The 15,694-nt window shown below is 31.3% G+C and overlaps 2 protein-coding genes across 5 annotated transcripts in view; one reads left to right on the plus strand and one right to left on the minus strand.

Annotated features, from left to right (window-relative positions):
• Nucleotides 1-15,694, minus strand: part of Arl13b (ADP ribosylation factor like GTPase 13B) — a 66,581-nt gene that overhangs the window by 23,173 nt on the left and 27,714 nt on the right. The window lies entirely within an intron of this gene.
• On the plus strand, nucleotides 2,399-12,270 carry Stx19 (syntaxin 19). 2 transcript variants are annotated; one of them, XM_015478627.2, is made up of 2 exons: nucleotides 2,399-2,667; nucleotides 11,335-12,270. In XM_015478627.2, exon 2 carries the CDS (start codon nucleotides 11,348-11,350, stop codon nucleotides 12,230-12,232), a length of 885 nt encoding a protein of 294 aa, XP_015334113.1. In that variant the 5' UTR covers nucleotides 2,399-2,667; nucleotides 11,335-11,347; the 3' UTR covers nucleotides 12,233-12,270. The 2 variants fall into 2 exon arrangements, with proteins under 2 accessions (XP_015334113.1, XP_048659455.1); XM_048803498.1 differs by having other exon boundaries at nucleotides 11,338-12,270.

The raw sequence follows: 15,694 nt of genomic DNA on the forward strand, positions 1-15,694 counted from the left end.
AGATACAATCCATACACATAACTTATCCGTCTTAAGTGTTTTTTTAATATTATATTAACCCTCCCTTTCTTAAAGCTAGTATATTGCATAACTCCTCTTTTCCTACTATGTTATTTCCTTACAAAATAAAACAAATCATTTCTTTTTAGGCTTTCCCATGTTTTGGATTTAAGTAATACTTCCTCATGAGACCATTTAACACATATACTCTGTACTCCCCATATTTGGTAGTTAGATGTAGAGGCTAAACACTTTTTTTTTTTTATTGGTGGTTCAAAACATTACAACTCTTTTGGCAAGCACAGGAGCCATACAGTATTACTTTTACTTTTTATATGCTACCATATTTTTATGATATTAAAATTGATCAGTAGATTTACAGTCTGATCCATTTAAAATAAAGTTCCGCATTGGCTTTCATTTCAAATTTTACTAATGATCTTTGCTTGATTCTATTATTTTATACTAGTTTATAAAAGACGACTTATTTAGTTCTATATTCTTCCTATAATTAATACCAGAATTTTCTATAAAAAAATTAGCTTTCAAAAACTACTTGTGACTCACTTAAATTCAATTCATAGAAAAAAATTAAGATCAACATCTGATCTTTTGCCTTTATTTCCTAATTTTAATAAAAATGGATTGTACCTGGTGGTACAATCAGTTCATACTGATTCTGTTTAACTTCAAATCAAATATTACCGAGTTTTCACTTAGCTTCTTAGATCTTGTATCTCTTTTTATATATGCTGACAACTACAAGTTCTAATGACATTGACATTAACTATTTGCTTCATCGTATATGAGTTTAAATTTAATAATTTCAGGGGCAGTAGCTTGGTGGTAGAGCGCTTGCGTAGCACATGTGAGGCACTGGGTGTAATTCTTAGAATCATATAAAAATAAATAAACTTAATAACTTTAATATTATTACTAAAAATAAAGATTACTAAATGAAGGTTAAGATATCTTTGTGGTTATTTCTGTCTCTAAGATATATCCCACTACAGATGCCACAAATATTGAGTTTTAAATACTTGAAATAACCCTTTTCTGTGTGGCTATGCCATCACTTAGTTATAGAGGTAGGTTCATTTGTTTCAGAGTAGTTTTACTTTATAAAGATAATTTGTTTTTTTTTAATTAATTGTTAATGCATTTATATGGTTCAAAATTCAAAGTTACATAAACAAGTTTCAATCAGAAAGAAATATCATCCATATCTATACCTTCTCTTTCTCTATTCCTTCCTTTCTCTTATATGTAACTATTTTCATTAGTTTTTAGTTCATCCTCACATACTTTCATTCTGAAAATATAAATAAGTATATGGGAGAAATGGTATTTTAAAGAGCACAATTTGGGCATGATGGATATTCATTGTCATTGACTGATTTTTGTCTGTGTGTATAATATTATATTCACCTTCTCTTTCTTAAAGCTAGTATACTGCATACACTTCTTTTGCACTGTGCTTTTTGTTTTAACTCAATATTAAATTCTAAATCTGCTCTGAGAAATAAAAAAAAATTATTTTGTATAGTTGCAAAATGCACCACTACATAAATATTCTGTCATTTATTCAGTTCATTCTGCACTGAAGGATATTTGTGTTTCACCACTTCATTTTACAGAATACTGTAAAAATTAGGTAGTTTCAGAGTCATTTCTTAATGAGAAACAAGATTCCAAGAGGTAGGACTTCTAAGTCAAAGAATAAAGATAAATGTTATTTTGATAACTGTTATATGAATGTTCTTCCTCTTGCCCTCAAACAACTAATGTAGGAGGGAAAAACAGGAAAGGTTTGGGAATTTGGTAGTGTCAGAAAAATTTTCATTTCTAAGTTTTCCTATAACTACTTCCTCCTGGAATTAGTTTGGAGTTGTTATATTTGTATAACAAATAAATGGCTTAATATTACTATACAGTTTTAGCTCTTCCATGTTAAAAGAAACATCTTGTAAAGTAAAAATAGCAATATAGTAAAATGAAAAGTAGCGTGAGCGGTTTAAAGACATAGCTTTTTTTGTGGCTGTTCTCCTGAAATTCTATGATTCTATGAGCTATGTGCCCTCATGGGATTTCCTAAAATAGGATATAATTCAATAATTTTAAAGTAAATGGAACAAAAAGGTTTTATACCAAGCTTCTTTACACTCTTATTTATTCCTACTTAATTCCTTATTTTTTAATAGGCTTTTATATCTAAAGAAAAAAAAGTAAACTCATTGCTTTTTTTTTTGAGTAATATATTGTATAGATAATGTAGGACTTGAGTTTCAGAGACTGTGCAAAATACTCTATGTAGGCAGTAAAACAAGGACTTCCTGTTACAAGCTAGCTCCAATGAAAATCTTCCTTTAATCTAAAGAATAGGCGTCTAACTGGCAGAACCAGATTCTCCGGGTGTGAAGTAAGCAATTTGTTCTTCTCATTTCATATTAACAGCAAAAGTACAACTTTATCTCCAACTTATTTGATTTCATTATTTGGCTTTTAATTAACTATATGAGAAACATATAGAAATTAGTCTGTGACCTATAAGACAGAGATTTCAGTAATTTGATCAAACATTACATCATGTGATACTCAGATTTCCTTTCAAAGGCAGAACTCACAACAAGGAAGGTGGAAAAGCAACAAAAGGAACAAGACAGAAAGGTAAATAAATTGCGTTTTTTGTACTTTTTTGATGTGAGAAATCCAGTGACTAAAATCTAGTTATACTTTGACATTCAAAATTAGCTCAGCACATAGTTAAAACTGCTGTTTTGCTCAGATTCGGACAGGGCTAAAGATAGCTGATCTGTTCATGTATACTACTGAAAAATTGAATGTGATTTGAGTGTAGAGCTCTTTGTTAATCAACTTTAGAGGAAAGAGTTTTTAAAAATTCTTTAACAATTGACCTCTCATTTTGAAAACATTGGAAAGCCAGATTCTATAAAAACAAATCTAAAATTCTTTTATAGACTATAAACTAATCATGCTGTGCTTTAGAGAATATTTTCACATTAACATTCAAAAGAAAACTGCGCACAAATTGGACACATATGTATAACCTTTAAAGTTTGACATTATTTTCTATAGTTTTAATTATTTTTTTCATTGTTGTTTCCTAGAACATTCTGAAATTAATTTGAGGTAATGAGAATATTAAATTATTGTATAAAGATCACAGTGAAATATAAAATTAGTCAAATTTTAATGTTTTAGCTAGGATACTGCAAATATTTAAATCACAAAGGTTGTTAAAGTCAGCATTAATTGAATGCAAGATATATCAAGAGGTAAGATACTTTCTATGTTTTCACAATTGTTGACATTAGAATTTTTTAAATATCCTATTTCCAAGTAAATATCCCAAGTAAAAATAATAATGACTTTTGTAAGTACTTTATGGGAAGATTTAAGAATTGGCCATGTAATATCTAAAGCAAGTTATCTTCAAGGCTGTGGAGTTTTAAGTTTAATATAAAAACCATTTTTATATGCATATAAGTTAATTAAATCAGTAAGTGAAAGTTTAAAAATTAAAAAAAGCTTTAATAAACAAAGGGTCCTAATATTGTTAAACAAGTTTACAATTTATCTACACTAAGCAAAAGTAGAAAGCACTGAAAGACTGCATTGCAAAAAAAGTCAGATAACTCCAGCTTAGAGAATATATGCAATTTGCTTTTATTTTAGAAAAGTTTCAGTTTATTTTTAGAAACTGTCATCTAGCTCTTATTTAAGTAGCCAAAGAGGTTAATATTCCTATAAGATCTATTGCTTTAATCTTGAACTAGAGAAATGTTGCAAGTTGCACATAAAAAAGGAAAAGGATACTCTATTTACCTTGGACTAGGCACTGGATGTATTTCTTAAAGTATTTTATTTAACCACCATAGTAACTTTAGAAAGAAATGGCTTACTTTAAATATATTAAGTATCTATCCCAGGGCATATTTTTTTAAAGCACTAGGTAATTTGTATTTGTGTTTCTGTCTTTAAGAATTTGTACTATCTGTAATAGGATGAAAAAAGTTTTATTTGAATCACACAAGTTTACTTTTCTATTTCCCACAATAAATTGTCAAAGTTGGTTACCATATGTACTAATCATTGCTCTATTTTCAAACATGTTTAAAATCAAAGTCCATTACCACTAGTAAAATTCCAAAATGTATATCTATGTACTAAGCTAAACATTCTGAAAGATATTTCATATTTGGATACAATACTTCTACCATTAAGAAAGAAAATTTAAAGTACAGAAAAGATTGCACAAAATTAGCTTCAGCAATTAAATAATTTCACAACAATGAGCTTCATATTTTGAAACTATATGAACTCCATCTCCTCCAACTTTCAAATTCTAACATATCTGGATATCTCACTTTGCCTAATATTCTGATTTATAAAGGCATAAGGATCAATCAAATTGAAAATAGTTATGCATATATAGTTAAAAGTATACAATTACTAGAAAATACAATTTATATACAGCATGTAAGTGCACCTAAGTACCTACATGAAGTCAATTTCTGCACAAATGAACAAAACTGGAAAAATTTTCTGAAGTGTTAACCTACAAAAATAATCAACAATGACTTAGTCGAGACACACAGACATTGAAATAATTCCCTTGTGTTCTAAACATACAGAAAGCATTGATATAACCCTAAGGAAAAGAAAGAAAGAAAGAAATTTAAAAACTACATCATTAAATTTTAAAGTAAGAAAGGAAACTTTCAGTACCAAAAATAAATAGGAAACACACTAATGACGAAATTAAAGGGTAGTAATTAAAACCAACTACACTATAAAAACTACAAAGCAAAATAAACAAAAAAATTCTAAATATGTGAGTTTCTAAATTAAAAATACCCATTAAATATTTAGCAGATAATTGTAAAGGAATCAGGTGGCAGATTCTTAAGGGCAAAAGAGAAAGCTAGAATAGGACATAGCAAAATTTTCTTTTTATTATTGGTTCTTTATAGTTGCACATAACATTTAGTTGTTCATTCTAACATAATTATAAAGGCATGGAATATAATTTGCTCTAATTCAATCCCCACTTAACTTCCCCATTCCTTTCCCTCTTCCCTCTCCTTGTTCCCTTCCCTTTACTGATCTTTCTCCTCTTGTAGTTTTCTTTTCTTTTTTTCCTAATTAGTGTCTTGTGGATGTACATGATGGTGAGATTCACTGTGACATATTCATATATGTAAAGTTAGGTAATATTCATTCTACTATTCTTCCCTTATACCATTCCTCTTCTCTCCCCCTGCATCCCCTTCCTCTATTCCACTCATCTTCTATTTTGAAAAAGAAATTAGTGCGCCTTCCTCTTTTCCTTTCTCCCCACTCCCTCTTATTTCGAACTACCTTCTGAAATTCAGAGAAAACATTCCACCTTTGACTTCCTGGGTCTGGGCATATTTCAGTATTTCACTTAGCATGACAGTCTCCAGAGTTCCATCCATTTACCTACAAATACTATAATTCTATTCTATTTTATGGCTGAGTAATACTCCATTGTGTATACATACCACATTTTTTAATTCATTCTTCTGTTGAGATGTACCTAGGTTGGTTCCACAGCTTAGCTATTGTGAATTGTGTTGAAATAAACATCAAGGTGATTTTAGATCTTTTGGGTTTCTACTAAGAAGTGGGATAGTTGGGTCATATGGTTGGTTCCATTCCTAGTTTTTGAGGAATCAACATACTGCTCTCCACAATCGATGCATTAATTTTCAGTCTCACCAACAATGTATAAGTGCACGTTTTACTCATATCCTCATCACCAATTATTGTTATTTTTCTTCTTAATAATTGTCATCCTGATAGAGTAAGATGAAATCTCAATAAAAGTTTTTTTTTTTTAGAAATATATATATATATATATTTTTAGGTGTAGATGGACACAACACAATGCCTTTATTTTTATGTGGTGCTGAGGACCGAACCCGGGTCCCGCCTGCATGAGGCAAGCGCTCTACCGCTGAGCCACAATCCCAGCCCTCAATATAAGTTTTGATGTGCATTTTCCTAATTGACAGAGATATTGAAAAATTTTTCATATATTTGTGGGCCATCTGTATTTCTTCTTTTGAGAAGTGTCTGTTTAGTTCTTTTGCTCATTTTTAACTGGGTTTTGTGGGGGGGGGGGGGGTTTGTTTTATTTTGTTTTTCGGTGCTAAGTTTTTGAGTTCTTTATAAATTCTGGATATTAATGCCCTGTCTGAAATGAAGGTGGCAAAAATCTTCTATTCTGTAAGCTCTCTTCATGTTCTTAATTGTTTCTTTTGCTGTGCAGATGCTTTTTAGTTTGATATTTATATTTGGTTTTATTTCTTGCATTTTAGGAGTCTTATTAATGAAATTGTTTCCTGTGCCAACATGTTGGAATGTTGGGCCTACATTTTCTAGCAATTGCAGAGTTTCTGGTCAGTGATTCACTCTGAGTTGACCTTTGTGCAGGGTGAAAGATAAGTGTCAAGTTTCATTCTTCTACATATGGATATCCAGAATTTTCCAAGCTCCATTTGTTAACATTGCTATCTCTTCTACAATGTATGTTTTTGGCAACTTTGTCTAACATCAGGTAATTGTATTTATGTGGGTTTGTCTCTGTGTCTTCTATTCTATTCCATTGGTCTTCAAGTCTGTTTTGGTGCCAATACCATGTGGTATTTGTTATTAGAACTCTGCAGTATAATTTGAGGTCAGGTACTATGATGCCTCCCTCCAGCATCACTCTTTTTGCTCATGATTGCTTTGGCTCTTCTGGATCCTTATTTTTCCACATAAATTTATAACTGTTTTTTCTAGTTCTGTGAAGAATGTCATTAGTATTTTGAAGGGGACTGCATTGAGTCTGTGAAACACTTTTGGTAGTACGGCCATTTTGACAATATTAATTCTGCCTATCCAAGAAAAAGGGAGGTATCTCCATCTTCTAAGGTATCCTTCAATGTCTTTTTTCAGTGTTCTGTAGTTTCCATTGCAGAAGTCCTTCACCTCCTTCATTAGATTAATTCACAAGTACTTTTTGAGGTTACTGTGAACGCTTTTAGTTTTCTTTTCAACAGATTAATTATTAGAGTATAGGAAAGTTATTTACGTATGTCCATCTTATATTCTGCTACATTGCTAAATTTATCAACTCTAGAAGTCTTCTGGTGAAATCTTTGTGATCTTCTTAAAAATACAGAAGTATGTCATCAGCAAATAGAGATAACTTGCCTTTTTCTTTTCCTATTTTATCAGTTTAATTTCCTTCTCTTGACTGATTGCTCTAGTTAAAGTTTCAAGGACTATGTTGAATAGGAGTGGTGAGATTGGGCATCCTTGTCTTGTTTCAGTTTTTAGAGAAAATACTTTCAGTTTTTCTTCATTCAGTATGATATTGGCCTTGGGTTTGTCAGATATTCCCTTTACAATGTTGAGGTATATCCCTTCTCTCCCCAGTTTCTCTGGTGTTTTAAACATAAATGTGCACTGTACTTTGTAAAATGCTTTTTAGTTTGATAATCTATTGAGATAATCATATGATGCTTGTCCTAATACTCTTTTATGTGATGAACTTCACTTATTGATTTCTGTGTGCTGAACGAACCTTGAATCCATGGGATGAAACTTACTTGATCTTGGTGCACTATCTTTTTCAATATGCTTTTATATGTGGTTTGTGAATAGTTTATTAAGAATTTTTGCACTTATGTTAATCAAGGTTATTAATATGAAGTTTTCTTTCTTGATGTGTCTGTTTGGTTTTGGATGATACTGGCTTCAAAACTTGAGAAGAATATTCTTTGTGAGAGTTAAATTCACAGGAAATGTTTTGCTCAGGTGTAAAGATAGATTTTTTTTTCAAATTTTCAGAAATGTAAGTTATAATAACATTTATGTTTTGAAAAGAAGCTATGGATATCCCCAAATAAAGGAATCAACCAAGAATAAAGATAAGAAACCAGTAATTATTGAAGGAGAAGAAAGGAAAATTCCAACACAGCCAGTTTACGTTAGAATATTCCAGAAAACAATCTTCAAAAAACAAAATAATAAAATAAAAAGAATATTTGCTATATTTAAGATATCAAGTGGATTTTTCAGGTCAGTTCAGCTTAGAATGAATTAATGATACATATATAAAACAGGAAGCAACTGAAAAACTTAAAAACTTGAAGGAAAATACAAAAGTTATGTATTTATTGATCTGTGTGATGTTTACATGGATGTATTGACTTTGTGAAAAATCATCAAACTATCCATTTATGTTCCGGGCCCTTTCTGAATATGTCTAAATAGTTCAATAGCAAATTTTCTTAAAACAAAAATACCCATTTTCTATTTTTTTCCCAGTGATTCAGGCCTAAAAAAAAAAAAAAAAACAGTTGAGAAAGGCACTGTAACCATGATTCTTTATGTGATTGATATATAAATATTATTTGGGTGTTTATAATAATGTAAACATTATTTGATTAACCCAAAATTGTGGAACAACTATATTAAGAGGGGGAAACTGAAGAATGAGAGTTTAAAAGAAAGTTAGATCTACATTTTTTTGTAGCAGAAACTCAATATAACATCTAAAATTTAAAAAGTAGAAATGCCTATACAGGCAAATTACCTAAAAAGAGGGAGTTTAAAAACAACATACAGGGCTGAGGTTGTGGCTCACAGGTAGAGCACTCGCCTAGCATGCGTGAGGCACTAGGGTCGATCCTCAGCACCACATAAAATAAAGATATTGTGATCACTTATAATTAAAAAATAAATAATTTTAAAAAACATACAGATAAGTAAATGAAAATGACTGCCTTTGGAAGTAGGGACTAGAAATAGGGTATGGTAGAGCAACCGGGTGTCAGATATGTATCTTTCTAAATTTAAAGTGCTTTGACTTTTTAAATTTTGTCCATGCATTAATTTGGAAAAAAATAAATATCACATTTTACAACACGATATCTTAAAAACTTTCAGAAGGAATTTGTTTTCAACATTCAATACAATAATTAGCAGAAAGAGCATCTAGATAAGAAAGTGATAAGTAACACTAAAACAAATGAACAATAGTTGAAAGCTATTCAAGATAAATCACTAAGCCAGGTGCAGAGGCTCATGCCTACAATACCAGTGATTCAGGAGGCTGAGGCTAGAGGAACCCAAGTTCAAGGCCAGCCTCAGCAACTTAGCAAAGCCTTAAACAACTTAGCAAGACCCATCTCAAAATTAAAAATAAAAAAGGGTAGGTAAGTAGCTCAGTTGTAAAGCCCCCCTGTGTTCAATCCCCAGTACCAAACAACAACAACACATAAATCAGTAAGCCAACCAACTTTAACATGGAACTTTAACATCAAATTTCTTCATACTATTGTTTTTCAGAGTATATAATAAATCATGGGTGTTAATTTTGCTTTCCAAAGCTGCCTCAAAAGAAAAAGTTTCCATAATTACTTCAGAACATTTTTAGGTGTCCTATAATATCTGTACCAGCATAACCACCAAATATTTGACAAAACACTGAGTAGCACTTACAAGACTGCTCCAGTAATCCAAGTGAGCAATAAGGCTGGCTTGGCTCAGGGAGATGGGAAGACATGTCTGGATTTCAACTCGGAACAAGTAGCTCTACACCCTTCAAAAGTCTTCTTAGTATATACTGAATCAACCCTCCTTCCATGCAGTTTCCACACACAGCCCTTTGGAATTATGCCAAGTAAATCTAATCTCTTTTGTAGACAGAGACTTTTATACTTTAGAAGATAGTTACAAATACTCCTTACATCTTTTCTTTCACAGGGCATTTCTTTCAATGATTCCTCATTTGGTATGATTTTGCTAATCTCATCCTTTTCACACTAGTTTGGAAATTTCCAATTTATGAGTTTTTACCTTAAAATATCTGCTCAGAACTTAATAAAGCCCCACTTCCCAATATGTATAAAGTCATTGGAACAGATATCTTTCTTAGCCTATGTAGACATTATACTATTATTTATAAAAATATAACTATTCTCTTAGTTCTGATAAAAAGCTTGTAATTAACTAAAATTTCTAATATTTTTTCATAGTCACCATTTTGAACCCAAGGGTACCATCAGAGAACTTCTTCTCTGGTTGATACTAATATTATGCATGGTCCAATGAAGCATTTATATTATCACATGGCCTTTATTATCTTCAAAAATATAATGAAAGACATTAAATGCCATTCTAAAATGAAGATGCTCTGTGAAAATAAAGTTTTTTTTATAAATGAAGACTGGTTTTTTTTAGTCGCTTTATATGTAGTTATATCATGTTATACATGTGCATCAATTTGATTTCAATGGATAACTATCAGTACAGGATGTGATAAATGTCATACTCAAAATTATATATAAGTATATTTTCATGCTTTAAAAAGTATCAATTAAAAGAAAATGACAGATATTTTATTATAAGATATTATAGATAATCTTTTGCAAAGGAATGTTAATAAGAAATCAGGCTGGATGTGGTGGCGCATACCTGTAATCCCAGTGGCTCAGGAGGCTGAGGCAGGAGGATAGCAAATTTAAAGCTAGCCTCAGCAACTTAGCAAGGCCCTAAGCAATTTAGTGAGACCCTGTTTCAAAATAAAAAATATAAAAAAAGGCTGAGGATATGGCTAAGTACCTCGGGTTCCATCCCCAGTACCCCAAAAACAAAACAAAACAAAGAAAAATCACCATAATCAAACCAAGAAAATAATTTCATAAATATGCAATGGATAAGAAAACAAAGTTATATCATGTGTTAACCTAAAGGCCTCAGAAAACTTGAATTCACCATAATCTACCTACCTAAAACTCTAATGTAGAAACTGTCCTGTTTTTAACACTGTTTTTAACTTAATTATGCCTATTTTATCAAAATGAGTATATTTTTAACATTACATAGACCAGCTTAACTGTTTAAAATATCATAAGTAGTATGGGCACTTTGAAAGTCTAAAGGTTAATCCTAAAACTTGAAAGTAGAGCAAAAGCACCCTTTATTAAGAAAAATGGTATCACATATTAGAATCTTGACACTGAAGTACTAATTTGGGGATAATTGTGTCTCCATCACTGCTTTCTCAGATACTAAACTCAACTAAATGAGATTCACAGAAGCCACACATTAGGCAAAATAATTCATAAATTATTTCATGTTATTTTTCCAATTTCAGTGATATTTATGTGAAAATTCTTATTAATTTTTCTAATTTTTAAATTAATTTTTAGAAAACTAGGAGAATTTTTGCTGGGAGATAGACAGCTATGTCAAGTCAAATTTCATTTTAACATAATCATTCTTGCTTCTTAGCAGGAAAGGGAAGATGAAAGACCGACTTCAAGAACTAAAGCAAAAAACAAAGGAAATTGAACTTTACAGAGACAGTCATGTGTTGAGTACGGAAACAGAGGAAAAAGGGGTGTTTGTGCAGCAAGCTGTTATTTATGAGAGAGAGCCTGTAGCTGAGAGACACCTACATGAGATCCAAAAACTACAGGAGAATATTAACAATTTGGCAGATGATGTGCAAAGATTTGGACAGCAACAGAAAAGTCTGATGGCTTCAATGAGAAGGTTTAGCCTTCTTAAGAGAGAGTCTAGCATTACAAAGGAGATAAAAACCCAAGCAGAACACATTAACAGAGGTTTGGATGATTTAGTTAAAGAAGTTAAAAAGTCAGAGGTTGAAAATGGTCCATCGTCAGTCATCACAAGGATACTTAAATCTCAGTATGCTGCAATGTTCCGCCATTTTCAACAAACTATGTATATATACAATGACACAATAGCTGCAAAGCAAGAGAAGTGCAAGGCATTTATTTTTCGTCAACTTGAAGTTGCTGGTAAAGAGGTACCTGAAGAAGAAGTAAATGATATGCTTCACCAAGGAAAATGGGAAGTTTTTAATGAAAGCTTACTCACAGAAATCAATATCACTAAAGCACAACTCTCAGAGATTGAACAAAGACATAAGGAACTTGTTAATTTGGAAAACCAAGTAAAGGATTTACGGGATCTTTTCATTCAGATATCTCTTTTGGTAGAGGAACAAGGAGAGAGCATCAATAATATTGAAATGATAGTAAATAGTACCAAAGATTATGTTAACAATACTAGAGAGAAATTTGGACTAGCAGTAAAATACAAAAAAAGAAATCCATGCAGGATACTGTGCTGTTGGTGCTGTCCATGCCGTGGCTCAAAATAAAGAAACTATTTTTAAAATTTTTCCATATTTAAGCTGAAGGATGTATTTCAGTGTCTGTTTTTCATTGTTTCATGGATCCACACTTTATCACTGTTAAGTCATAATTTTCCCCTTCAACACCCACTAGTATTACAGAGATTCCTGAAGTCAGTGACATAAGTCTTTAAATTTTAATTATCTGAAAACAGTATGAATACCTTCAACTCACAGGTTAACAAAAAAAAAAATCAGATGAATAAATTGAAGTTTCTGATCAGGTACTAAATTCTATTACACATTTTTCCTAACTTCTAATGCTTTAACAAGATGAATGTTCAATTAAATGATGACTATGTAAGCAATACACTTGGCTATTTGAGACTATTTGGTAATTGAGAATTACATAAAACATGACATCAGAGGATGCTATAATAAAGCAAAATCAAGTAGATTTCACATCAAATTTGGTGGTAGAAAAAAATGAGAGAATTCTTGTGTGACATTTTCCATTTCCTTAAAGAACTATAAGGCAAAATTGTCAAATGAAAGCTCAGTAGGTTTAAGGAGTAACAGAAAGAAAGCGATAAGGAATAAAATAGTCATTTGGGATGGGAGGATAACAATCATTTTATAAAAGGTAGCAGAATAACCAGGCAGCATTTAGGGCTCAACTAAATGTATGGTCACAACTTTAATGTGATATCACCCAGTGCAGTCATGTTTTTAACCTATTGATGTTTTAGCTGCTTGGGTACCAGCATAGAATGTAAAGATAATGGATCTATTTAATATGGCAGCTTTTCCAGATGTGTATAATGGAGGGAAAATGTGTTATGGTAGCTTAAGGTACTTGAAAAGGCAAAATTTATACATTTATCATAAATATCATAAATCATTTTAAAATTATGAATAAAGAAATTGAAGCACTTTCTACTATGTCAAATGTCAAGCATCATTGTAGAAAGATGTTTCATATCTCAGCTCAAATGTTTAAGAAATATTATAAAAGGAATAATTTAAAACAGGTAACAAACTCCACAGGTAATAGTTAAAACTAACATATCTTCTGCTCCTGTTAAACTTGCATTCAGAGCTTTCATGATATTTGTTTCTAATTATTCCTGGGCTAGGGTTGTGGCTCAGAGATGAGCGCTTGCCTAGCAACTGTGAGGCACTGGGTTTGATTCTCAGCACCACATGAAAATAAATAAATAAAGGTCCATTGATAACTGATACACACACACACACAAAAAAAATAATTATTTCTAAACTGTTTATCATAAAAATCGAGAATATTTAGTACTATTTAATATTCAACAGTATTAGACAGATTCACAAATGTTTTTTTTTTCTGTTAGCACTGTATATTTGAACACAGTGCCTTTAAAGCAAGAGTTAAATACAGCAATTTTCATCACAAAGCAATGTGTCATATACAGTTTTTCCTTCTATATTTTAAAACTATTACTATTATCCTAACCTAAGCAACAGAAACAATGATACTTAATTAGTTGTCAAACATTTTGTATATTTTATTTTTATACTTAATAGGCACTACAAGTAGTAGTTTTTTTCTTAATGTAACTATCTGAAAGGGATAAAATTCCTTGAAGGGGTTGAAGGCACAATGTTAGGAATCTATTGGTTCTGTAAGTATGGGAAGATCAAAATAATTAATAAAAATTGTTATGATCATAGGACTTATATTCATAATCACTAAACTATGCCATTTTCTGTGATCATAAGTTTTGTGTAGCTTAAATTCATATAACATTTTAAAAACAGCTCTCTCTTGAAGCCCAACATCAAGGTGAGGGACAGACAATCTGCATGGGTACTACAAGAATACAGGGAAGAAACTGTAATATCTCAGATCCACACTGCAAGAAAGAAAGACATATAAATGTCTTTCTTTCACAGCAAGTGCTTTTGAGCTCCTTTAGAGAGTCTTAAAAGGAACTACAGCGTGCATGCAGACAGGCTGATTTTGCTCCTTAACCTGATCAAAGACTGGAAAAAGCTAAAAACCTGTAATGTCCTCCCCCTACTTCCAGTGATATTCTAAGGCCACACACAGACAACATGAAAAAACAAGGGAGGAAGGTGCCCCAAACAAACCAGGATACTGTAATAACAGAATCCATGGACAGTGAAGTTGATGAAATGTCAGAGAAGAAGTTCAGAAGGTTCATAATTAAAATGATCTGTGAATTAAAGAATGACCTAAGACCTAAATGAGCAAATACAGGCAAAAATTGATCACTCCAACAAAGAGATAAGAGAGAAAATACAGATAGCAAAAGATTACTTCAAGAAAGAGAGAGACTGAAAAAAAAAAACAAAAAACAGAAATCCTTGAAATAAAGGATACAATCTCAGCACCACATACAAATACATAAATAAATAATAAAGGTCCATCAATAACTAATAAAAATATTTTTAAAAACTCAATAAAGCATAACCAACAGACTAGATCACTTGGAAGAAAGAATGTCAGATAATGAAGACAAAGCATACAATGTGGAAATTAAAGTTGATCACACAGTGAAGATAGTAAGAACAATGTAATGATGCAATTTAAAGAATTAGAAAAGCAAGAACAACCCAAACCCACAGTCAGTAGAAGGAAAGAAACAAAAAAGATCAGAGCAAAGATAAACAAAATACAAACCAAAAAAAAAAGACAAAAAGTTGGCTTTTGAAAAGAAAAACAAAAGTAACAAACTTCTAGACTAAGAAAACGTGACCCAAATAAGTAAAATCAGAGATGAAAAAGAAGCGATTACAACTGATACCACAAACAGAAGATCATTAGGGACTATTATGAACCACCATCCACTAACAAACTGGAAAACTTTAAAGATGTGAATAAATTTCCAGACACATATAACTTACCAAAATTGAACCATGAAGACATGGAAATCTGAACAGGCATTAACAAATAAAACAGTGGAATCTGTAATTAACATCTTCCCATAAAGAAAAAAAACAAGGATCAAATGGCTTCACTGCTTAATTTTATGACATTTTTAAAGGTACTAACATCATTTCTTCTCAAACCATTCTAAAGTATTGAAAGGGAGGAAATTTTTCTAAACTCATTGTACAAGTCCAACATTAACCTGATACCAGATGAGGAAAAATTCACAACATAAATAAGAGAAAAAGAAAAGTATAGACCATATCCCTGATAAAGCCAGATGTAGACATTCTCAATAAAATACTAGTAATACAAATCCAAAATTACACAAAAAATTCTACACCACAATCTAGTGGAATTTATTTGAGAGATACAAAGATGGTTGGATATATGCAAATCAATAAACTTAACATATCAAATTCACTAATGAAGGACAAAAGTCATATGATGATCTCAATAGATGCACAAAAAGCATTCAATAAGATTCAATAAACTTCATAAACCTCTCAAAAAATTAAGCATGGGCCAGGTGTGGTGGTGCATGCCTGTAATCCAGTCATTGG

This window comes from Marmota marmota, unplaced genomic scaffold, assembly GCF_001458135.2.
Source record: "Marmota marmota marmota unplaced genomic scaffold, marMar, whole genome shotgun sequence".
Lineage (NCBI taxonomy): Eukaryota > Metazoa > Chordata > Mammalia > Rodentia > Sciuridae > Marmota > Marmota marmota.